Source organism: Myotis lucifugus, unplaced genomic scaffold (assembly GCF_000147115.1).
Source record: "Myotis lucifugus unplaced genomic scaffold, Myoluc2.0 scaffold_136, whole genome shotgun sequence".
Taxonomy (NCBI): domain Eukaryota; kingdom Metazoa; phylum Chordata; class Mammalia; order Chiroptera; family Vespertilionidae; genus Myotis; species Myotis lucifugus.
The window spans coordinates 1,312,247-1,338,991 of NW_005871184.1; the positions used below are offsets into that span (position 1 = coordinate 1,312,247).

The 26,745-nt window shown below is 36.9% G+C and overlaps 1 protein-coding gene across 1 annotated transcript; it reads right to left on the reverse strand.

Moving 5' to 3' along the window:
* Positions 1-7,220: 7,220 nt before the first annotated feature.
* Positions 7,221-25,012, reverse strand: ALB (albumin). Its single transcript, XM_006094389.3, has 15 exons — positions 24,914-25,012; positions 24,231-24,288; positions 23,243-23,375; positions 22,541-22,752; positions 21,658-21,790; positions 20,192-20,289; positions 17,871-18,000; positions 16,192-16,406; positions 14,931-15,063; positions 13,726-13,823; positions 11,906-12,044; positions 10,855-11,078; positions 9,318-9,450; positions 8,619-8,686; positions 7,221-7,384 (listed from the first exon to the last, which is right to left on the reverse strand). The coding sequence occupies exons 1-14, from the start codon at positions 24,990-24,992 to the stop codon at positions 8,645-8,647; spliced, it is 1,827 nt and encodes a 608-aa protein (XP_006094451.1). The 5' UTR covers positions 24,993-25,012; the 3' UTR covers positions 7,221-7,384; positions 8,619-8,644.
* Between the last annotated feature and the right edge of the window lie 1,733 nt (positions 25,013-26,745).

The following is a 26,745-nucleotide window of genomic DNA, read 5'->3' on the forward strand; positions in this document are numbered from 1 at the left end:
AGCCTGGCAAATAATAGGACTTTATAAAATTTTGATTATTTCAATATTACAGATATAGATATAAATAGACACATAGTTATAAATAGTATGTGCACATTAAGCTAGAGGTGTGCTGTGACAGTCACCAGTCTCATTCATCAGGACCCTGATAAGACTAAACTAGGAGTAACAGCTTCACTGTCAGTGCGGGATTTTGTTTTGTTTTGTTTTGTTTTGTTTGGGATCTTTCCTCTGATGCTGTGCTGGTTTTGTGTCTTCCTTTAATCTCCTTCCATGTTCCCCCTCACCAAGCCGACTTCTGCCATTTTTCACCATATGATCAGAATGGCAGTGCAGTTTCATGGTTAAACATGTGGGCTCAGGACCAGGTCTGAATTGTTGCCCCATCACTTATTGCTGCATGACTTTGGATGAGTTATTTAAATTTCTCTGGGCTTTTTTTATCATCCATAAAGTAAGGATGGTGATGGACCTCTTTCATGAATGACTGGGGATTAACTAAATTAATGAGCATAAGAGGCTCAGAAGAGGGCCTCGCGCAGAGTAGCGCATCGTAGATGGGAGTTTTATTTATTCACTTAAGAAGAACATGAAGTCTGCATACCCAGCACTGAAATTGGATTAGAATAATCAGTAACAAGAAGCAGGCACCATCCCACTCTTGCTACACTGAGCATCTCATGGGAGAAACAGACAGTTATGTCAGCAATCACAGAACAGTGTGATGGATGCAATGATAAGAAGAGTGAAAAAAGAAACACCTGACATCTTTAGAGGGTGTCAGGTAAGTCTTCCTGGAATAAGTAACATTGTACCGGACATCTGAAGAAAGACTGGAGGTGAGCCAAATAAAGAGGGAGGGAAACATGTCCAGGCAAATGTAGAAAATTGTGGAAACATCCCCTGGCGAGGGCAAGCATGGTGTATATAAAGAACTGGAAGACACGTATTTTCAATAAAGTACAAAGTTTAAAGATGAGAAAATTTATTCCATGAAGGACATTTTCTGCAAAGCTGGCAGGGGTCACATCTCAAAGACCTTTTAAATCAAATTTACACCTCATCCTAAGATAATACAAAAGAAAGCCAATAAAAAATCACGTGTGTGTTTTGTGGCCATCTCTCTTGGTATAGAGGGGTACAAGATTGTGATAAGGATATAAGTTAGGAAGTTTTTGCAATAATGATCCAGTAAGTGGCCTGGATGAGACTAGTGCTAATGGGAAATGAGAGCTATGGATGAAGTTAAGTGGTATGAATGAGATAAAACCAGAAGAACTTAATGAATACGTGCTGTTTTGGATATATGTATTGAGCTCAAGACAGAGTGGCCAGTTTACTCAAACAGAACTGGTTTGTGTCTGTTGACTTAGAGTAATTATTAAGCAAAACACCCTGGTTTGTGTGTTGAAGCATCTTTAAGACCTTGAAGTTGAGAAGTTGACCGGCAGTTGAGTAGCAATTCTTAACCTCTCACACAAGACTGAGGCTGGAAATAGAGATTCAGGGATCGTCATCTTGTAGAAGGTTATTGCAGCCATGTGATTAAGAAGAAAGAGAGATTGTAGAGAACATAGGCACCTGAAGGAACACCGAATTTTAAGAGACAGCAATAAAGAAGAGCTTCGAACCAGAGTTTTTTCTACGAACTGCAAACATACTTTGATCTATATGTCATTGCTCAAAGTTTGGTCTAAGTACATAGTGCACATCAAATGCTTTTCCATTTCCTGAATTCTGATTCTGTTTACTTTTTCATCAATATGTGAAACTGCTCAGAAGCAGCAAAGCACAGTAAACTGGACTTTGGTATCAGGCAGATTCTAATCCTGGCTTTGTCAATTATTAGCCATATAACATTAGGCAAATAATTTAATCTCTCTGATTCTTAGTTTTCTCATATATATAATGAAAACGATATTTCGCCTGAAGTGTTTTTTTTATGTATAGATGGAGTAATGCCTTTAAAGTATCTGCTACCTAGGAGACAATTTAAAAAGATAACACTTGCTTTCATGGTTAACATTGTATTCATGTAAGGTATCTTCTTCGCAGCAGGTAAGCTATGCATGTGATTGCTAGAAAATGACTTCTCTTCAAACAATACTGGACTACGTATTCTTCCTGGGATCCATTTTGTTATTTGTTTGTTGGCTTGAAGAGTTGGTTGTTTTTCCATGGTACTTCTCATTTGGCCTTATAGCAGTCACTTATAAGCTTATGCAATTCTTCCAAGATCAGTGACTTGTTGGATTAAAGGATTCATCTTTGTGAGTCCCATGGTACCTAGCACAATGTCTGGCACAAAGCAGAACCTTTATAGTAGAAAATGAATAGCCCTGAATCAGATTGTTGTGGTCAGGATCACTAATTGCCCCACTAATTCATATTATACAAATACCCTACTTACCACAGAGCATTACTGAAATCTTTTTTCCCCTCTGCATTTATAATTTTCTCTGACATTCAGGGTCTAGAGGCCCTGGGACAGATCTGAGAAGAGGACAGGGCCTGGTGGTGGGGCGGGGGGGCAGGAGGAGCTGATGAGTCTTGTCACAAGTTGTAGAGCTTAAAACAAACTCCATCAATTAGATATAATTCACATTCTAGCAGGATGAAAGTACCCAGAGTCCTCCAGCCCAATAGGGTCTTCTTGTCCCTTTAGATTTAGTCCCTTTTCCTCCATGCTGATCCCATGAATGGAGAGCAACCAGAATTATCACCACCATCCTCCCCAGATTTCTAAGAGTTCAGGAGTCATGGAGGACTGCTTGCCTTTATCCTTGATAACTCTGGCTCTTACTTGCTGGTACTGCTAAAGTCTATCTTTACCTATGCTTTATATTCTCTCCTATACATACTCCTTCTTTGTCCTCAACCCTACATTGGTTACCTCGTAATCACTTTTTCAAAGAACCCCAACACTAGTTTGGAACTTGAAATCAAACTTGAAAGAGCCTTTCATCTTGTATCAACACCACCTGACTTTTCTTCTCATGTTGAGCCCTGACCAACCTCCTTTCTTGGTCTCTCCCCCTCCTTCTTTCTTAACTTTTCTCATCTAGCCTTGGCTTCTACATTCCCTTTCTACGTTAATGATGTCCTCTGGATTTATTCAACACCAGCATGGGCCAATGTGAATTATATTAATTTGGCAATTAAGATTTTGAATAATGAGTAGAAAAGCAACAATTACATACTTGTTTATTGTCCAATATGTGCACATGATGATTCTTCCTAATGTCCAGGCACCATATCTTTCCATTCAGGTGCAGGCACTATCTCTTGTTGGTACTTCCTTCTTTATTGTCAAGTGCATCTCATTCCTGGCTAATTTTGAATATGCTATCTCAAGAAAAAGGTAGCAGTGCTGTGATTCCTTGAAGATTGTTTGTATTAAAACAAATAAATATTCTTGCCTGGATCGTTCTCTTTTATTATATATTTAATATTTGTCTTATCATTATTCATAATGATGCACCCTCCATCATATCACCGTGAATTCTAGCTCCCAATGACTCCCTTAATTATCACTGTGTTTCATTGATGATAACCACAAATACAAGGTCACCTTAAATTTACTATTATGCCTTTCTTAGCACAAATACATCTTCCAACACTTTTTTCTTCCTGAACTCTTAGACCATAATGACTTCATTTTTAGAATGTGATCTCTGTCCATGTTATCTGCACCCCAGACTTCCACATACAGAGAGGATAGGTGAGCGGCCTGTGATGAAGCAAGAAGAGTGACCCATTTCTATGAGGCATGTTTGGAAGAGCTCAAAACCAACTCAGGGGAGCATAAAACAACCACACTGACAGAGGCAAGAGAGGACTTCAACTGGAAAACTGGAAGGCCCCAGGGACATTACAGAGCAATGACCTTCAAAGCCCTCAAAAGTGATAGACATGCCCACCCATGAAAACTCCATGACACTTGATGTGAAGTTTGTGAAGGACTTGCAGTATCTTCCCTGGTTGCCAGTAAGCAGTGTACACCCAGGGAGGACACTGGGTAAAGATACCTGCCACCTTTGTGTACTGTGGACAGAGACTATACTACTGGTACAGAGACAGGAAAGAGCTGCCTACACACTTAGATCATCCCAAACAGCCCAGACCCCAAGCTCACCTTGTGTCCAATGTAAATGATTCACCCAAAACTCACCAGTCTAAATCTCACTGAAGAAGAGGAAAAAGCGGGCTGCAAAACTTTGAAAAATGAGGTTTTGACTGGAAACTATAATGCCAAAGATAAAAGGAAGTGTACATAAATACTGTACTCTAGTTATAAATGTGTTTCTCATGGAGGTATGAGTCAACAATTCTGAAACTCCTTCATGTGTATCTTGGGGTTGAACAATAAGTAAGTGGATGGTAGATAGTGGGAACCAAGTTTTTCACTGTTGGAGAGAAATTACAAATAAGCAAGAAGGGAAGGCGCATAAACTCTGTGGTTCTGGAGCAGAGTCAAAGACATCAGTATGAGTTCATATTTAGCCAGATTGATAGACAGATAGATGTATACATTAAAAAAATTATACGTGTCTGTACTTGCATGGGTTAGTGTTCACACCCACATTTTTTAGCTGTTCCCTGAAACAGTCTAGAAGCAGTGATACCCCATTAACAATGAGTACACCCAGTGCTCAAAACTTTGCTCCTAATACTACTCTGTAATAAACAGAACCAAAGCTCCCTGAAGAAATGGCATTGCCAGAAAGAAGTGCCAGAAAGTTAAGATGTGTTCAAAATACAAAGTTCAGGGGCGCATCAAAGAGACACAAGGAACCTATCTGAGAACCCCAAAAGCCAAAGCTGGAATAATTTAGGTCACAAAAATCAATAATGTAGTATTGTATTATAACCTAAAGTATAAACTAAATACACATGAGTTCATGGTATTATAAATAAGTGAGTAAGTAAATATAAGAAATGATAAATCTTTTTTACAAAATAATTTTGAATATATATGTTGATACTCATCCTTCCAAGACCTTTATCTTCTCTCTCACTCTTTGACTGTGACTAAATTTAGTGACTTGCTTCCAAAAATAGATATGAAAAGGGAAAAGTAGTAATTGTACAGTGAAGAAACCTGGCAATCTCTACTTTAACCAAGTGCTCAATCTTAAAATCTCTGGTGATAAATCATGTGGATATTATGTACCTCCTGGTGAGAAATGAGAACAGTTCATACACACACACACACACACACACACACACACACACACACACACGAGAGAGAGCGAGAGAGAGAGAGAGAGAGAGAGAGAGAGTCACATCAGTGTATCTGCATGTTTCTAGTTGCCCAATCTCCCACATTGTGCAGCAAAAGACATACAGTGAGAGCCAGACAGACAGAACAACGCTCTTTCCAAGCTGCTGTCTCAGAACCAGGGAGGGCACTGGTCTCCTGGACCACTCTTAGGCTCCAGTGTTCAGGACATTTTGGGAATTTACCTGACCATGAATAATTGGGGGAAGCTGGGCTCCAGGAGTCCCACATTTTGGAATGTTTTTTCCAAGAGTGTTAAGTTCCCATTTGGTGATTGGACTGCAAAAAATCCAGGCAAGGGTGCTCAGATCTAGTGGGTCCAATTATGTGGAAACACCTTACTCAAAATCTTCTATGTCAGCCTCTGAGGCCCTGAACAAGCCCTCCATCTCCATTCCTCCCCTCCCAGGCCCTCTTTCCCCTTTGTGAAGATGGCAACAAATGGGGAAAGTATTTGACACAATCAGCTTGAGGCCAAAGTGGGGTTGGGTGTGGATGGGGAGGGCGTGGATTGTAACAGTCCATATACAAAAGGAGCTTTTCATTTTAACTTGGTACCAAAATCATTTGCAAGAATCATACTTAAAATGAAACTACAAGGCATTATTATTAAGGACAAAATAAACAAGCTGTGGAATAGCATATACAGTATGAAATCAATTATATAAAAATAAAAACTATACAAAGTAACAAGGCTATAAAGGACTTTTAAGTACATAAATTTGTAGACAATGGTCTGATATTCTTGACTATTTCTGGGACCCAGGAAAAGAGGCCCAATATTGAATATGACATCTTGATATATATATATATATACTAGAGTCCCAGTGCACGAAATTCGTGCGTGTGTGTGTGTGTGTGTGTGTCCCTCAGCGCAGCCTGCACCCTCTCCAATCTGGGACCCCTCAAGGGATGTCTGACTGCCCGGTGGGATCAGGCCTAAATGGACAGTCGGACATCCCTCTCACAATCCAGGACTGCTGACTTCCAATTGCTTGCCTGCCTGCCTGCCTAATTGCCCCTAATCACTTCTGCCTGCTAGCCTGATCACCCCCTAACCACTCCGCTGCCAGCCTGATCAACGCCTGACTGCTCCCCTGATGGCCCAATTGCCCCTAACTGCCCTCCCCTGCAGGCATGGTCGCTCCCAACTGCCCTCCCCTGCCAACCCAACTGCCCCTAACTGCCCTCCCCTGAAGGCCTGGTCCCCCCCAATTGTCCTCCTCTGCAGGCCTGGGTCCCCCCCCAACTGTCTTCCCCTGCAGGCCTGGTCCCTCCCAACTGCCCTCCCCTGCTGGCCTGGTCCCTCCCAACTGCCCTCCCCTGCTGGCCTGATTGCCCACAACTGTCCTCCCCTTGCAGGCCATCTTGTGTCCACATTTGCATATTACTCTTTTATTAGATAGGATATATATTTGATTTTAAATATATATATATATATATATATATATATATATATATATATATATGCTGTACTTTTGTCCAGATCTCCCAATTCCCTCTTCCACTAATGCTTCTACAAACTTGTTAAGTTTCTTGCACTCTTCATGTACTGTCATCCTAGACTGTTACATTTCTTCTAGGGTCAGGGTTTATTTCCCAAATAAATTAACTATCTTTACAATGATCTCGAGCTTTATTGTCTCACATTTCTTAGAGTGTTCTAATAGTAAAGGAATGGCATGTTTCATATACCCTACTGGTACAATAATGCTGAAATATTACTTTCAATGTTCATAATCCACAATTCAGAAGAGTATTAATGTTTCTTTTAACTAATTAACTCATTAGGAATGAGAAGTCCTCCTATGAAGTGGGGGAAAACAGAGACTTTCACAGAACCTACAAAATTTTCAAGATGGCAACTATTCTTCGAAAAATAACAGTCCTGAAATTAAAGATTGGAAAAAAAGAAAAATAACAGTCCTGAGCCATTATATTAATTTTTTTAAATATTTTTATTAATTGCATCACAGAGAAAGGAGTCAAAATATTTAAAGAAATGTATGTACTTTAGAGAGGCTGTGGTTTTATACCAAAGGAAAGGAAAAACAGATGAATAAGCTTTGGGTCTTCATTTCTCTTTCTTTCTCTCAGGGTAAGCTGAAAAATAAAAAGACAAAGATAAATACTATGTGTAAAATGGCATGTGTTTTTCAAATCAATTTAAATAAATGTCAAATAGCTTAGCCTGTCTTTCTGCAATTTCCAATTTTCACCAATGAAAATAAGTCAAGCTTGCCCTCAACCCATGGCAGCTGAATTCTTCTGCTGAGCTAGGGGAGCAGACACCCCACTAGGTATTGTAAAGTCCTCTCTTCATCACTGATGACTTCATACTTATTCAAAGTCACAAGCTTTCATAATCACTCCTCAGAGTCATTTACGTAAGAGCTGTTTCTTACCTACACTAATTACAAACATACGAGGTGTCTTCTCCAAGTTAATTGCCATTTAGGACTGAAACAGACCACATTTTAAAACAACCAATTTGCAGAGACAGGAAGTTCTTCCTTGTCTGAATGCACAATATGTAGGTATTATCATGTGGCAAAGAGTAAGTTAAAGTCCAGTTAGTGGAATAAGCATCACGGTCAGTTTAGAAAATATAGAAGGAATTAATGCTCAGAAAAATGTTGCACAACTGATTTTTCATGAAAAAAGAAATTTTATATATTCTAATTTCCCTCAAAATATTACAACCAAAATGGATAAAACATGTTTATGGTCAAACATCTAAATTTTAAAGTGGGCCTTTTTATCCTAAGAAGAGAAAGTCTATTAAAACTCAACATGTTGACACAATGGAAACCTAGTAGCGGATTACTTACTATTAAGGAGGAATTCACATAGCAGATTTCTCATACTCTCCAATGACATGGATTTGTTATTGAGCTATTAAGTTGAACCTTGTGAAATCATCATCATTCAACTTTTTCTAACCTTCAAAAATGCATATCATCTTGCCTAATACCTGAAGTAATCTGCTCTGAATCATTGCTTAGTTGAATGGCTGTCTACTGTGTCACACTAGGTCAGAACAGGACAGTAATTAACTATCACGTTCTGGTTTCAATTTTTAATTGTAGTTCCCCCTCAGAAGCTGGGTGATCCTTGAGTAAACTACTTCGTCTATGCTTTGATCTGTGCTTTCATTTTCCCATCTGTAATATGGGAAATATAATGAAACTCAATTCAGAAAACTATTGTGAGAATTAAATAAGCTAATATATACAAAGACCTTAAAACAGTGATTGCCACTAGTCCATACGGCTCTTAGCTATTTTAATATTAACTATTATAGTTAATTTTTTAAAGAAAATCCAGAGAATATTACCTGAGATGCTTGTGAGTATGTTGTTTTTAGGCTAAAGCAGCTTGACTTGAAGCAACAAGTTTTGGACCCTGAATACAAAGAAATGAGAGATTTGGGAGAAGTATTAGCATCACTATTAGGATAAATGAACATTTATACAGCCATTGATGATTACAAAATAACTTTCCATGTTTCACATCCTTCAATACCAGTTTAGTACTAGAATCTCTAGAAGGAAACTTATGAACACCCATTGCACCCAAAGCAATAAAAACATTACTCTCAAGTTGTACAGAAAAAATAGTAAATGACCCAGACATTTAAATATAAACTTCCCACCCGCCTGTGAAATCAAGCACTCAGATTCAACCAAGTTGCAAACCAATACTTGGAAAGAAAATACTTAAATAAATTAAGGTTTTGGTTTAACGATGTCTTTACCAAAAAGGTTTCAGAACTTCTCAATATTTCTGTTTGAATTCATAAGTGACCCAACTTTGGAAACAGAACACATACTACAAATATCTAATAATATGCTTCAATTTAGCAGGGGATTTTTAAAAAGAATTGATTTAAGTCATTTTTTTCAGACCACTGTATGCAGAATAAAATTCCTGGGCCCCATGTACAAGTGTCCTTCAGATACAGAGTCCCCTGAGCCCTAGCCTGAGCCAGCAGCAGCAAAGGGCACTATGCATATTAAAATGAAGACTCCAGCACCTCCTCTGCAAAGCAGGCTTCTTTGTCAGCAGCTGCGCAGCACTTCTGGAAGAAAGTTGTGAAATCTCCCATAACAGTTTTCAGTTGTTCCTCAGTGGCTTTGGGCTTGTGTTTCAACAGCTCCACAAGGGCACTGCATTTAAATGAAATGAAAACAAAACAGGGAAATGGTTACTCACATAGAGAAAAATGAAGATGCTAAAGACAGTAGTACTGTTGTTTGAGATCTTAAGTCTTAGAGCCAGGCAACTCTGAGCTTGAGGCCCAGGCTTACCACTATAAAATTCAATATTCTCATTTCCATAAGGAAGAGAATAAAATCTACTTTCATGGGGTTGGTGGAAGGTTCAAATAAAATCATCAATGCAAATTGTTTAACATCTGTAGTATCAATAAATCTCTTTTCAGTTAAATCTCTAGAAATGATTATGTTATTGCATTTAGAAAGTATTCAGATTTTTAAATGTGTGCCATGTTGAAGTTTATAGCAATTTAAGAGCTATAAAAAATCATTGAAAAATGACCTTTAAAAGCTTAATTATCTTGGACTCCATTTAAAAGTTTTTAATCAAAACCCAGCCAGCGTGGCTCAGTGGTTGAGCATCAACCTATGAACCAGGAAGTCACAGTTTGATTCCTGGTCAGGGCCCATGCCTGGTTGCGGGCTTGATCCCCATGTGGGGTGGGCAGGAGGCAGCCGATCAATGACTCTCTCATTATTGCTGTTTCTGTCTCCCTCTCCTTTCCTCTCTGAAATCAATTTAAAATTTTTTAAAATTTTTTAATCCAAGAATCTATATTTTGGTCTTTAATTGGCCCATTCAAAATGAATATGTAGAGGCCATGGGAAACAAGACTATCCAAACTCATGTAAGCTGGTGGTTCTCTTTCATTGACGTCTGCACAGATAATAGTGCTAGAGAGTCGTGTGAGCACAAGTTTTGCAATATTCCTCTTAAGCCTATGGCCATGATCAGAACCCACCAGAAACGACAGCAACTTTACGTTGCCTATCTAACCCCTAGTGACAGCAGCAGAGAGTCATGCTTCAGAACTCGCATTTCTAGATGTTTTTCATCCAAATTTCATTCTCAAAAGTTACATCTTGGAGGTTTGCCTTGCCTGTGGGTTGCCATATACAAATTTAAAATAATCACATATGCCTAGAAATAATTCTTCTAAGACTTCTACTAACTAATTTGCTATCTTCACAAATGAATCAGTTAATTGTTAAGCTTTTTCTACTGGGTCTGTCCTAAGATATTATTCTTATTACTTACGGAGCCTTTATCCACATGATTATTCGGAATGATTTCTATAGAAAATTATAATATGGTTTTGTTGTTATTGTTTGTTTTGGTAAGAGAACAAAAACCTATCCATTTTAATTTTGACACTTTTATCACCTTAAAAAACGCCAATATTTAAGTCCTTTTTTCTAAGGAATTTAATCACTACTTAAGAAAATTTTGCCCATTCAATTGACAGTTCTCCCTATCAAGATTACAAACATATGCAGGAATGAAATTCTCCTCACGTTTGTTTCTTGACTTGTTGCTCAGACACAGGAAGTGCGCATACATCTGCATGGAAGGTGAATGTATCAGCGTTAAATTCTTTGGGAACATAGGTTTCATCAGCCTCCAGAGCAGAAAAGCATGGCCGTCTGTTCACCAATGACTCTGAGCAGCATTTGGTAACTCTGTCGCTCACTGGTGCCTTCTCGTGGGACACGCACAACCAGTTCAAGACCACGGACAGCTGAAGAGCAGGGAGTAGAGCAGAAATTCAAAAGAAGCATAATGAAAGGTTTTCCATGAACTCCTACTTTTCAATGGACCAAAAGAAGTGTTGTATTTTAACTAGCAACACTGAATGCAAGATTGATCTCACTTATATGTGGAATCTAATGAATAAAATAAACTGATGATCAAAATAGATCTTCCATGGAACAGACTGATGAATCTCAGAGGCAAGGTGGGGGGGGGCAGGAAGAGATTAACTAAAGAACTTGTATGCATATATATATGCATAATGGATGGACACAGAGAATAGTGAGGTGAAGGCCTGGGGCGGGGGCAGAAGTGGGAAGGAGGGGGTCAATGGGAGGAAACAGGGAAACATCTGTAATAATTTCAGACATAAAGATAATTTTTTTAAAAAAAGTCATTTGTCTTTTAGGTGTCTGCATTTGCAGAATAATCCATGTCTACATTTGAGAAAATAATTCATTAAAATAATTTGAGGTGATACCTAAGACATGTGTAGGAATGGGAGAAAGCAGTCTTATACTGATACATTAAAGGGAAGACCCCCCTCCCTGACCAAAAGTAAAATTTCTTAAATGCCAGGATGAAGCATTAAATATTTATTCATGGAATTTTTTCAGAATAATTTATCATCTTCAGGGTCTTGTCTCAATCCTCATTCTGATGGTCAGGATAATGTAGGCAACCAAGTCCTACACATACACACACACACACACACACACACACACATTAGTTCACTCCTGCTTCTGAAAGTTAACTTTATAAATATCTAAAGGCAAAATTCATCATTATTGACTTATTATATTTTAAAGGACTTACATAGTCTTCAGCACAGCCCATTCTTTTTACTTCTGGAAGCTTACAGCAGTAACTGCCCACTCTGCCTAGTTTTCTTGAGACATCCACAAGAGTTGGAGTTGACACTTGGGGTATTTTCTTCGTGTAACGAATTAAGAGCCTGTAACAGAAGACTCTTTGTATTTTCAACCAGGCAAGAAACTATTTTTTTCTAACATAGTAGGTGAAGCAAAGAACCATTATACAAAATCAATTACAATTATTTTCCATTCATAAAATTTTCTCCATCTTTTGGTTGGTGGGGTAGAATGGGGGAAGACCTTTTCCTAAGCAACTAGGTAAGCCTAACTTTGAATCCCAGCTGTGCTGTATAATTTTAGGAAAGTGACTTAGCTTACTATAATTCAGTGACATTGATGCATTTATTTATTGCTTCTTTCTTTCAATAAAACCTACTGAGAGTTTAATATGCAGGGGTGGGCTGAAGTAGGTTTACAGTTGTTCATATGGAAAAAGATATGCAGGTTAGGATTATTACTACAGCTTTATTAACTCTGTGTTTAGCTTATTTACAACTGTAATGCTAATCTTGCCCACCTCTGTTTAGTAGCACTGTGCTAAATTAGAAAGATATGGATGAGTTTTTTCATCTATAAAATGAGAGGATATGTACCTGACTCAATAGGAATGGTTCAGGGATTAAAAGAAAAAGTATGCCATCAACCTGGCATGAGATTTAGCATGTAACAATCCTTTATTAGGAATTCCAACCACCATTGAAAGGCAATGTATGGCTGTAATCTACTCAAGGGAAGAGACTTGTTAATTATTGCTATCTCTAGCACCCACAGTTACAAGAGTGTTGACATTGATCAGTAAATATCTACCTAATGATGTGTCCCTATTGTCTTTACCTACACAGGTAAGGCTCTATTAGATCAGGATATTATTCATCAACTCATATATTACATTACTTCTTGAGTCACTGCTATTCAAGTCCAACTATTTGCTATTCTGGAAAGCATTGCTGTCTCTTTTTTTTTTGTCCATAAACTATTACTTAACCTTCAGAGGGCATCTTCAGTTCTGATAGCAAAATATTTAGTATTTTCCTTCCCAGTCTCAAGAGGCTAATTTTTAAAACTGAACTCAAATATAGGTCTCTTTAACCCATCAACTATTTTATTTCTCATTCTCCAGTCTTTCTTGATGGAGAGGGATTAGAAATATATACTATATTTTTATGATTAAAAGTTCTATGACAGGTGATAATCAAAAGTTATAATCAAGGAGATATATATATATATATATATATATATATATATATATATCGACTGGACATCCTTCCAGATGTAGCTGGGGCTGTGAGGGCTGAGGTGGCCACTGTGGCATGCGGGGGCCGAGCCTTTTGCATGAATTCCATACATTGGGCCCCTAGTGTATGTGTGTGTGTGTGTGTGTATAATTGATCTCACTTATATATAGAATCTAGTAAACAAAATAAGCTGATAACTAAAAAAGATCCAGAGACATGGAAACATGGAATAGACTGACGAATCTCAGAGGGCAGGGGATTAACCTGCCCTCTGAGGCATATATGAGTATATGTTTGGTGATTAACCAAACATATACTCATATATGCATAACTCATAAACAAAGAAAACAGTGTGGTGAAGGCCTTGGGAGAGGGGAGTGGGTAGAATGGGTAAAATGGGGGAGAAAGAGGGGACAACTGTAAGACTCAACAATAAAGATAAATTTTTATAAAATAAATAAAAATAAAATTTAAAAAACCTACAAATTGATTAAGAATGACATTAGTCAAAAACAAAAATACGTACGCATTTTGGAAGCCATACTCTCCAAGTTTGTCAAAGGTTTCACAATTTTTTGTGACTAATGCCTGTGGCTCGTCCACAAGAGGCTTAAGTTCATCAAACTGAAAAATAAAAGGATTGTGTTTACAGGGTTCCACCCAGGGACCAGATGCAGGATGTTTTTTGCCCCTATAGGCAGAATGAGAGCCTTCTTCAACCCTTCTGCCCAAAGTCATGTAAATAAACCTTTGATGCCAAACCTGTTACAATACATCCACACTGCATAGTATAAGTGATTAAGAATATTCAAGCTCTGGAGTGTGACTGCTGGTTTTTAAGCGAGGTCATCCGACTCCTTTCCTAGTTGTGGAACTTTACTTCTGATCACCAAGTTTTAGAAACCTCACCTCTAAAGTGGGGATGAAAATGGTACCATCCCAGAGAATGCTCTGTGAAAACCACCTGAGCTAATGACTTACAACAGTTCTTGGAACACAGTAAAAGCTCAATAAATTATAGCTATGGCTATAAGCACTATTATTTTTTATCCATCTCTCCAGTTGGATCCTAAGCTCTCTGAAATAAGAGATTATTATATTTTGGGCATAGGATCCAGCATAGTGCCTGGCATATAGCAGGTTCTTGATAAAGAAAAAAAAATTGGAAACCACTCCAAATATTGAAAGTGTTAAATATCCTAAACCTGCTTAAAAAAAATAATCCCATTTTAGCATAGCAAAATGTATTAAAAATCCTCCAGAACTGATTTTCTCAACTTACTAAATTTCTTATAAAACCATTCTTAAACCTTCTCAAAAAGATTTTAAAATATTCTAAATGAATAGATTTCACAACCTTCCTTACGATACTAATTTTTGATACTAGATAAATCTTGAAATCAGGTTAATTTTCTTCATATCTGAGTTATATCACTTTAAATTTACATTTACTTTATCTTATTTTGTTCTCAGGACTGTGAAAAAGAGGAAAGATGTGGTCAATATTTTTGAAATTAGAGCTTGCTCTTTCCTGAGCCTTTTTTTTAATAGACTACTCTAGTTTTTATTAACTAGTCTATTGAGGCCATTTTCCCTAAAATGTTTAAGAGCACAAAATTGAAATTATCTCAAGAGAATATCTCAATTGCATTATATAACATATTGCTTTCTGGCATTATTTTTCTCCTCTTATTATTGGAATCACCAGTCAAAGAACTTTGAGAAACCTACCACTTTGGAAACACATGCATGAGCATCATCGGAGGCACAGCACTTCTCCAGTGTAGCTTCATATCCCTTGGCAAGTCTCAGGAGCAATGAGACAGCGTAGTCAGGATGCCTTCTTGAGTACTCATACAAAAACCTAATCAAGATGAAAATAAAATAGACTTAGTTGAACAAAGAAGCAAGAAAAATCACCTAACTAACCACAAGCATGACTCATACCCAAAGGTTCGATTTGACCAAACACATGCAATAAACCTTGGTGGCTAAGGGCTAGGGTTCAGAGTAAAGCTACCTTCATTCAAATTCTTGCTCTAATACTTACTTTACTATATCACCTTAGGCAACTGATTAAAACTATCAGAACCTTAGTTCCCTCCTTTTTTAGAAGGTGAATTGTGAGAAATACATGTCATAATGCGTGCATAGCACACACTGGCATATATAAAATGTTTGATCAATGACACCTGTTATTATGTTTATTTTGTTTAATTTGGACTACATCTCAGAAAGGGATAGATAGATAGATGATAGATAGATAGATAGATAGATAGATAGATAGATAGATATTCTTAAGTTTTTAGTTTCCTCTCTGTATGAGTGAAATCTTGAAGGGTACATAATTTTGTAAAATATTATTTAGTGCACAGAATACTATTATAATCCAATAATAAAATTCAAAAGTTTATCACCACTTACTGATTACATATAATCATTTATTTTATCATTTAATTGTATGCTGCCTTGTCATGCTACCGAACATCTGGTCTTTACAAACAAATTAAAGTACCTGGTAGCAGACTCCATACTTCTCTTTATACATCTATTCTGCTGTCAGATAAATACAGAGATATAAAGATGCATGGCTTATATTCATCCGTGTATGTCATGGTAAGTTCAAGAAATACTCTTTAAATAAATAAGCTAATAATATGTATATAATTTATATATATACAAAATGTTTCTAGAGGTATTTCCAGAAATATTCCTAAGGAGCAAAGAATAAGGGGGAGGAATGATAGAAAATTCTACTTAACTACTTTGTACTCCTCTATTGATGGAAATTTTGCTATGAGAAGATATTATTTTATGACTATTTTAAAAACTAATTGATTTTTTCCAAAAAAAATTTTAAAGGCTCAGAAAGGGAAGGATAAAGTAGCACTGCAGGCAACAATTGTAACAACTCCAAAGGAAAGCCTAGAACTGTTTTCTAAATCCACAGAGCCATTGAAATTTATGAAAGGATCATTCTTTATCCACTTACGTGCCCAGGAAGACATCTTTTGCCTCCTTATAGTTTTTGCAAACATCCTTATCATCAACATAATCAGCATTTATTGGGGACAAGTCACTAGGCAAATCATCATTTTCCACCTCAGTAAGGCACTGGGATTTCTCCAACAGAGGTTTAGCACAACATTCCTTCAATTTGCTGGAGATTGTTTCTTGATTATCACAAATATACTTGGCAAGATCCGCCTGAAAGCAAGTTGATGAAAATAGTTCAAAGTAAACTGACATCCCTATACGTTTTCTCCAGACTTTTATTATGTTGGCAGAACATGTCCACTGTATTCTAAGACCATGTACATACCAACCTGCCTTCTATGAACATTTTCAGTCTATGCTCAGAAATCTGGAGACTCAGAACTACTAAAATATTTCCACTTGCTTAAAACCTAGTCAGTAACAGTTATTTATTAAATTTATATTTCTATTGTTAAGACACTTAAGTTTCAAAATTAAAACCCAATAGTAGATGCCCTGCCGGTTTGGCTCAGTGGATGGAGTGTTGGCCTGCAGACTGAAGGGTCCCAGGTTCGATTCAGGTCAAGGGCATGTACCTTGGTTGCGGGCACATCCCCAGTAGGGGCTGTGCAGGAGGTAGCTGATCGATGTTTCTCTCTCATCGATGTTTCTAACTCTCTATCCCTCTCCCTTCCTCTCTGTAAAAAATCAATAAAATATGTTTTAAAAAAAACAATAGTAGAGGGCTAGATGAAAAAGATGTGGGGATTAATAAATACAAATTTATAGTTATAGAATAGTCACAGAGATGTACATTACAGCACAGGGAATATGGTCAATAGTATCCTAATGACTATGTGTGGAACATCGGGGGGGGGCGGGGGCTCGTCTGTACTATAAAGTATATGATTTTCTAACCACTGTGCTGTACATCTGAAACTAATACATAATAATTCTAAATGTGAATAATAAATTATATATATATATATATATATATATATATATATATATATATATATATATCTCCCAGTATTAATATTCCCAAACATTAAATGCAGGCATTTTGAAAGCAAATAACTAAATAAAGTGTGAAGGATTTTTGGAATATTAGTCAAAAGCATAGCCACAGGCCCTACTTACACATGTAAATTTTGTGTAATCTGCCTTAAATTTTCCAGAAAGTGTTCTGAGAGATTAGGATTCTGATATTTGGTCATGTATTTACATTTTGGGGACATAGATATTGTGCTAAATATTTGTATATTAAGAGAGGATATGTAGAGAAAAGTTACATGATATGCAAAGGTCTCTTCAGGTACAAGCACTTCTCCAATTCTACCCAAGTCCCAAAAATTTTTCTTAGTAAACTACCTTTGCTGCTGTCCTACTTCAGTTTAAGCTTTTGTTCTCAGAATACGACTGAAAGGAATTAGAAATTAGTGGATGTGTTTATCAGATCATTTTGTGAGTGGGATAGCCGGGTTTACAAAAATAAATAAATAAATAAATAAATAAATAAATAAATAAATAACTAGCTAGCATGCCATAAGGCAGGGAAAGAATTGAGCATATTAGACATAGAAGACAATTTCAATCCACTGTCAGCTGTCACCAATTACACTAAGCAACTTCATTGTACCCACTGCGCATGTTATCAAAGCAAAGTCACCAAAGAGAATACTGAGGATTCCTTACCCTGTCATCTGCACATTCAAGCATGTCACCTGAGCAGCATTCCTTGTGGACTTTGGTAAGATCTGTCACCAGCTTGGAAACCTCTATAAACTCAGCAGCGGGAAATTTCTGACTCAAACGAGCAATGGACCTAAAAAGAAAATTCACCCATCACAATTTATTAACATCCAATATTTTATGTGAAAGCACTAGAAAAATACTACTTTTAACAAGAAAATTCAGGACAAAATGAAATATAGAAATAATTTGTAAAATTCATTCATTCTTATTTTAGTGCTATTTCTAAATGAAATTGTTATCTTAAGGCAAAATGTTTCTTTAGGGCAGAATTCTCTATTCTAAGTGTGTGTGTGGGGGGGGGGGTAGAAAAAAAGTCAGCAATTCATTAAATCAGAAATCAAAGAGGCATGCTGAAAGAGGTGACATCTGAGAAGCACCCAGTTTGGAGCCCATATCTGACTTGCAGATCTGACTTTATTGTTTATTATCAGTGTGGTCCTAGGATAGTTACTTAGAATCTCTGACTTTTCGCCCTGGAGAGACACACAGCATGCTGCATCAAAGGATTGTGGTGAGAATTAAATTAGATGATGCATAGGAAAGCACTTTATAAACTGGAAAGGGCCACACAAACTCGTTATCTTCTTCCGGAGTTCCAAAGCACACTGAGAAAATAAATTTCATATATTTTCAAGATTATAGAGTCTAACATATTTTTACCAAGAAATTGATCCAGCACGGTCTCTAAGCCTGATGAAAAGATGTGAAAGGAGCTTTCACAAATCATTTCAGACTTGCCTAAATCTGATAAAAGATACTTCTTCGCCAAAACCAGTCACAGCCTGTTGAATTGTGCATTGTTTCACATTGGATGATTTTATTTAATTATTCATTAGATTTTAATGTGTAGATGATAGACATGACAGGCAAAGATAGTACAAATAATGGTTTCTAGTAACCTTGCAAAATGTCTGTTATTCTATCTTCTGTTCATGTTCATTAACTGTTGACTAGCAAATGAGAAATTGGAATGAGGGTAGGAAGTGGGTTCTTGGCTCAGCTGTTGAAGGATATTCCTAGAACCAGCTAAGTAATATAAAAATAGAAGTCCAGGCAAAAACAATAAATTAAGAACAGAGCTGGAACTATGAGAAAATGAGACGTGATCTTGATAGCTGAATTTAATTATCACAACTTTAGAAACAAGCAGATTGTTTCAGATAATTGCAGGGGGCTGGGGGAGACAAAATTAAATAACAGACCCTGACTACAACAGTATAAAAATCATGGACCATTAGAATAAAATCCCTATTAAAAAGGTGAAGGGATTAAGTACAAAATGGTAGTAACAGAATAATCATGGGGACATAAAGCACAGCCTAGGGCAGTGGTCGGCAAACTGCGGCTCACGAGCCACATGTGGCTCTTTGCCCCCCTGAGTGTGGCTCTTCCACAAAATACCGACTTCTGCACATGGGCCACAGTTTCAATCGCACTGAGCCACACTCAAGGGGCCAAAGAGACGCATGTGGCTCGCGAGCTGCAGTTTGCCGACCACTGGCCTAGGGAATATAGTCAACAATATTCTAATAACTAAAGATGGGTACAAGGTTTATCGGGATGATCACTTAGTAAGTTATAATGTCTAATCACTGGAGTACATATGAAACCAATATGTGAACTATAATTGAAAAATAAAAATTATTTTTAAAAAAGAATAAGATCTCTAGTCTTTATAAATAAATGGGAGATTAAATAACTGTCATAGAATTACCAAAAAAAATATATCCTCTAATTTTTTTACTACTTTGAAAACATAATAAAAATAATGATGAATTGTCAATTATGCTCTGATTTTTCACTTCTGTTAAATTTCTGCCTTTTAGATAACAAGAAGGATATACATGAAAGCACTGTGTAAAAACTCATATTAATGTTCCCTGGCTGGATGGCTCAGTTAGTTGGAGCATCATCCCGTGCCCCAAAGGGTTTCAGCTTGATTCCTGATCAGGTCATACTCCTAGGTAGCAGGTTGGTTTCTGCCCTGACTGGGAAAGCACTGATCCATGTTTCTCTCTCACATCGATGTCTCTCTCTCTCCCTCCCTCCCTCTCTCCCTCTCTCTCTCCCTCCCTCCCTCTCTCCCTCTCTCTCTCCCTCTCTCTCCCTCTCTCTTTCTCTCCATCTCTTGCTAAAAAAAATCAATAAAAACATATCCTCATGTGAAGATTAAGGAAAATAACTCATATGAAAGTACAATTTCATCAACTGAACCATCATCGTTTACATCATTATGACACACAAGACTAAATTTTAAATACCATGCTTTGAAAGCTCTTTCTCCGAATTTCTGGAGACTGGAACACTTCAGTCTCTGTCTGGCACCTGAAACCAATACTTTTTCCTTCAAGGCATCCAGCTGCAAAAATAAATAATTTTGAAAATATATTTTAAAGCTCTATATGAAACACCCCTTCGTAAGTTCAGATAAGACTATGATAAATTAAATTTTAAAGACATATTATACACCTAAATCCCCAAGTATTCACCATTGGCAAATAATTAATTTTCTATGTAGTGAGAGGGAAAATCGGTCTGGTCATAGTGGATGCCCCTAGGTGGTGAACACCCAGCGTGGGGGCATTGCCAGGGAAAAGGGAACCGACAGGAAAGGTAGAAGAACAGAGTACACTAACATCCAGGGAATATAATTTTACTGATTTCTTAATTTTGCATAAATTCATTTCAATCTCTCCTTCACCAACTCTCACATTAATAAACTCCCTAGAAAAGATGATGAGTACATAATAAATATTTATGGAATGAATGAAAAAACCCAGGCTTCTAGAAGCAGTGAAATTCTCCATTTTGAATTCCTCCACCATAGGAAAGATTCATGAAAAGATAAACAAAAATTGGCTCAGTGAATAGAGCGTTGGCCTGCGGACTGAAAGGTCCCAGGTTTGATCCCGGTCAAGGGCATGTACCTTGGTTGTGGGCACATCCCCAGTGCGGGGTGTGCAGGAGGCAACTGATCGATGTTTCTCTCTCATCGATGTTTCTAACTCTCTATCCCTCTCCCTTCCTCTCTGTAAAAAAATCAATAAAATATAAAAAAAAAGATAAACAAAAACTGTGGCTCTTCGCTGTACAATTTTACAAATTAGTTTCTTTATCCTATATAATAAAAGGCTAATATGCAAATTGACTGAACAGCAGAACAACCAGTCGCTATCACCCACACTGACCACCAGGGGACAGATGCTCAATTCAAGAGCTGTCCCATGGTGATCAGTGCGCTCCCACAGGGGAAGCACTGCTCAGCCAGAAGCTGGGCTCACAGCTGGTGAGAGCAGTGGTGGTGGCGGGAGCCTCTCCTGCCTCTGCAGCAGCGGTAAGGATGTTTGACTGACAGGATGTAAGCTGGAAGTTGGACATCCCCCAAAGGCTCCTGTACTGTGAGAGGGCACAGGCCAGTCTCAAGGACCCCACCCCCCCTGAGTGCAGGAATTTTGTGCACTGGGCCTCTAGTTTCACTATAAAAAGAAGAGGGTATTTAGACACATACACAGTGGTTCTCTATGAGATTCACGGGGGTAAAACTTAGAAGGAGGAATGAGGATGTCACAGGCCTTCAAAGAGGGTGAAGAATCTTTGGGGTGGGTAAGAGTAAGGAAGGCTTTTTTGAAGGTAAAGAAGTTTATATCAGAGACTTAGGTGCTCTGCATAAGATGCCCCAAATCTGAGGTTTGAGTCTGAACTGGCTCTTCTGTTCTGCTGGGCATACCTTCGGGCCCAGGCAGGCGGCTTTGTCAGCAGCTTCGCAGCATTCTGTCAAAACTCCTTTATATTCTTGAGCAAAGTACAGAAGCTCTGGGCCATAAAAGAAAGGATGTCTCCTGGCAACTTCATATAAGTATCTAAAATTTTAAAAAGAAGAACAGGCAGTCATTTTTTCTGTAGCAGACAAGATTACAGGGACAATTATTATCAACAATTTCCCTAGAAACTCCAAAACTCAAAGACATCTAACTTACCAATTAAACCAATTTGCACATGATGACCTTGCCTTTGTCATTTTTAAGTCAATAAAAAGGTTAAACTTATATGTACATATATACAGTAAAATGAAGTTAATTCTGACAATAACCAAAGTTAATTCTGGCAATAACCAAATGAAGTTAATTCATAATATTTTAATGTGGACGTCCTAAGTAGTGAACAACTAGCATGCGGGTATTGCCAGGGAAAAGGGAACTGTTAATATTTTCCATACAGATCATATCTTATTTCAATGAATTCCAACAGATGACTGATCAAATTTTTTATTGTGTAAAATTTTATAGCATTAAATAGTATTTCTTTGAATTTGTCATCAGAACAAAAGCTTCTAAGTCTTAATGTTGAAAATATTTTTATGGTAGTTGTTATAATGAGTCTTGACCTATTTTATAATTTTTAATGTTGAAGTACAGATATCTGATTCCTGCCCTGGGAGGGTGGCTCAGTTGGTTGGAGTATCCTCTCCTACACCAAAGTTGGGGAGGGGGGGCCTTGGTTCTGCGGGCAACCAATCAATGTCTCTCTCTTTTTCTCTCCCTTTCTCTCTCTATATATAATCAATAAAAATATATCCTCTGGTGAGGATTAAAAAAATCTGATTTACTTACGTTCCCAACAACTTCTGGTCACTTTCTTTAAAGGCAGTGCACAATGCTTCGGGCTCTGGTCTCACCAATGCAGGCAGGTTTGGGTTATCATCTTTGTGTTTCAGGAAGCATTCGTGTCTCTCGGGTTCCTTTTTTGTACAGCAGTCAGCCATGTCACCATAGGTGTCACGAAGAGATGCGACCGCACACAATTTATCTCCGAAAAGGGTGTGCTAAATGGAAGACAGAGGCTTCAAATTGCTAGGCAGTGTTTTATTTTTTTTTTTACACCCAAAGAACAGTATTAAAAGTGTTACATACTGGTAAATCTTGGCGAGGAAATGATATAGCAACCCACTTTTTTCTCTGGTTTAGAGAGTTCCCCCTGACTTGATAATCTATGTGTAATTTTTTAAGAAGTAACTACCACACTGTTAGTTACAGTGGATACAATAGAAGGGCACATTAGAGAAGAAGGTGTATTTAAATACACTATGGCCATTGTGTGTGGTCTCAATAAAGAAAAGCTTTAGAACTGTAGGCATAGCTGCAATGCCTCTATCATAGAAGAAACGATAGAAACACTGCCAATTTGTGAGTGTTGCTTACAAATATGGTCCTTTAGTGATAACAGAGAAAGCCAAAATGGGGTGTTTGCCCTGTGTAGTGCTCAGGGTTACTTAAAATAAGAAGAAATAACATTCAAAATCACAATGTACTTACAAGTGACTTGTCACAATTTTCAGCTGACTCGTCAGCAGCACATGTTTTTGCGAATTCAGTTACTTCTTTGGCTAACTTCACTTGGTCTTCAAATGGGCATTGCTGGAGAAACTGGGCAAAGGTAACCAGCACCCTGAAACACAGGACATGAACAGATTTGGTATAATAAAACTTGAATACAAAATAGGTTGCTATGCTAGAGAACAAATTGTGTTATCAGTATAGGTCCTATAGTATTTTTGCATCTTACTATTATCCTGAAAGACTATTCACATCAGCAATCATCTGATGCCTAAACAGGTATGTGTGGCTTTTTAAGCAAAGAGGATATGTGTTTCCACCATAATCAAATACATATGTGAGTAGATGAACACATACCAAGGAAGCAAGCAACATACATTCTAAATAGATATAATTGTTAAGATGAGGGGCTTACATAGGCCCTTGTACTATTTAAAACAAAGAACAAAAATCATACATACATCTCCTTTAATCAGGCTATAGAATGAAATTGACCTTTAAAAAATAAACTATTTTCTCATTCTTTTCTAAATTAAAAACAGATTAAAATGCTCAATAGAAATGACAGATCTATTTGCCAGGTAAAGGAATCTGAGAGTGTGCTGGGAAAGGAACCATACTTTAAAGTCTTTCCCCTTATGTAAGAGTTCCAGAGCTACTACACTTCCCCATACAGTAGCCATCAGCCACGTGTGACTATGTAGTTAAATTAATTAAAATTAAATACAATTTAAACTTTTGATTCTCAGTTGCATTTGCCAAGTTCAAAGTACTCAACAACCATGTGTGGCCAGTGGCTAGCACATTGGTTAACACTGATATGGAATATTTTCACGAATGCAGAAAATTCTACTGGAAAATACTGTTCTAGAGTCTGGACTCTGATGACAGGGGAATGTAAGAACTTCAGAATAATAACCAATGCTGTTAGGAACATTACATTTGACTCTCCAATATTTTAACTTACAGGCCTCTGAAGTATTCTTCTCCTAAATCCTTAAACCGATGAGCGATCTCACTCTTGTCTGTGGGGGAAAAGATTTGTTTAAATACTGAAGAAAGCAACTGGCTATGATAGTACTTTTTATGTTTCTCTCCATTTGACTTAGTATTCATTTGCTCAAAAATATCAGGATGACAATGAACTATTTCTTCTGCTTTTAAACAAGAGATGTTCCATCACCAACGATACTATTTGAAAAATCATTAAATATTTATAGCTTTAGATTCAAACTTGGATAAGATATAATGCTACTGAGAGGACAGTACGAAGGAAAAATATTAATACAAATTTTATTTATAAGACTAACAACACAGTTGTGTTGTTTTAATGCACCAAGGTGCAGTGGATAGGGCTTTGGCAATTTCAAGTTATGAATTCTATCTTCAACTAATTCTGTGAAGTTTAAGTCACTCTATGTCCCATCATATGCAAAGGGAAATGATAGTCACTAAACAAGCCCCACCTTCTTTTTCACTTAGGATGTTAGAGTTATAACTTCCTAAAGGTTCACAAATACAAAATATCGTCACAGTGTAGACATCAATGCTAAAGGAAAACTTACTTCTTTAAAGATGCGGGGTTTACTGAAACTTTCTTTTACTGGTAAAATGAAATAAATTTGAACAATAGAAAAATAGAATTCTTACGTGCATCTCGACGAAACACACCCCTGGAGTAAGCAGAGCTGAAAAGAAAGAGAACACAAGTAAAGGTTACCCACTTCATCTTGCCAAAGGCTTGTGGGTTTGAAGGGAAGGTAGGATGAATGGGGAGAAATTAGCTCTAATATACTTCTTTAACCAATCATTGTAGATTATTAACTAGACTCATCTTTGTATTTCATTGGCTCTCAACTGATTACAAAATTCATAATGTTCTTGCCAAAAAATTGTTTGACTAATTCCCTTGCGTATGTTTGCCATCTGCACCTGTTTTCTCCACAAGACCTTGTCAGTTCATTCAAGTTATGTAAAACATCTTACCAAATTTTATCTAAGAGTTTAAACAATCTGTTCCTAACATTCATTACCATGTTCTTTGTCTGTGATTTACCATTTGAACATTTTAGTTTTTAATATTTGCAAAAATTTAGTTAAACCAATGACTCAGTATGGGAACAAGACATACTAAAAGAGCTAAGCTCTGAACCATATATATTACTAATTCAAGTATGATTTTATAATGAATATTGGAACCAGACTTGTCCTTTAGGTCACAGATGAATAGAAATAAAAGAATGTCTGCTTATGGAATTATTTCCATTGAAGAAAACTATTTTTAAAACCTGAAATCTTAAATTAAAATAGAAAACAGAAAACCATTCTAATTTTCTAAATATAGAAAATAATTCCCTTTGGATAAATTATGCCAGCCTTTCTTTAGCTTCTGAGAAAGAGTAGGTACCTTTTATTTGAAGTTGGTGACTAGCCCTAGCCTTTTTTTAATGAGTTTCCAGGAAAGACTTGATCAAACAGGAAATCCTTATAATTCAATATAATTTTATTACTAATTCTCAAAATTAGCCTTCATCATGCACACCTATACTTTGTGCATATTTTTCATTTAATAAATAAAAAGAATAATATTTGTTTCTCCATCTACTTTGCACTTAAATATCATATTGTAATACAATAGTAAAGAGGGAAAACAAAAAAAGTCATTCATCATGATTTTAGAAGCTGATCACACATTTTCCTATATTCCATGAAGATCCCATAGTTCTCAAATATAAAAATGAAAACTCTTGAATCTTTCCCCACAGTACCAATAAGGTGTATTCCTTGTGCATATCCTTATTAAAGATTAATAAATGGTTATAAAGTTAAAATATTTTATTCTTAATACTATCTTCATGCTTAAAATCTATCTCAATTGATAAGCAATGCTTTAGCATTTGCATTTTGTGGATTCCCAAAGAATTCCAACATTTTTTCTACTATGCAAATGTATTCTATACTGAGAAGAATAAACCACATAAATGTTAGTTATTTCTAGATACTCTGTTCTTCAAGCTTTTAAATTTTTATGTTATCAAAGGACTCTGGCATGATAATAAATGCATACATTTAAACCAAGAGTTATAAACATGGCTTACAGAATCTAGTTTTTAAGTAAGAAATGAGCTCCAGTGATGTTTAAATGTTTTCCATTTTACAGGAGAGAAGTTAAGAAAATTGCTTCTTATGGAAAGAATAGTAGTTCACTGATCATTTAGAAGAGAAAAAAATGCCTAATTGAAATATAAATATAATTGGGAATTAAACCTGAGTTTTTAACCCTTTGCCCTTTGTTTTTCCATTCATTTTGACGGGATAGAAATGGCATAGTATTGAAGCAGGTGAAATATCTCTTTGGACCAATCCCCCACTTCTTTGTATTCTGAATCATAACCTTAAACCTGCATTCTTTTACTACCCTGGGGATTCCTGAAGCTTCTCACCAAGTCATTCAAACCAGGTTCCTCTCCATCTAGCCATCT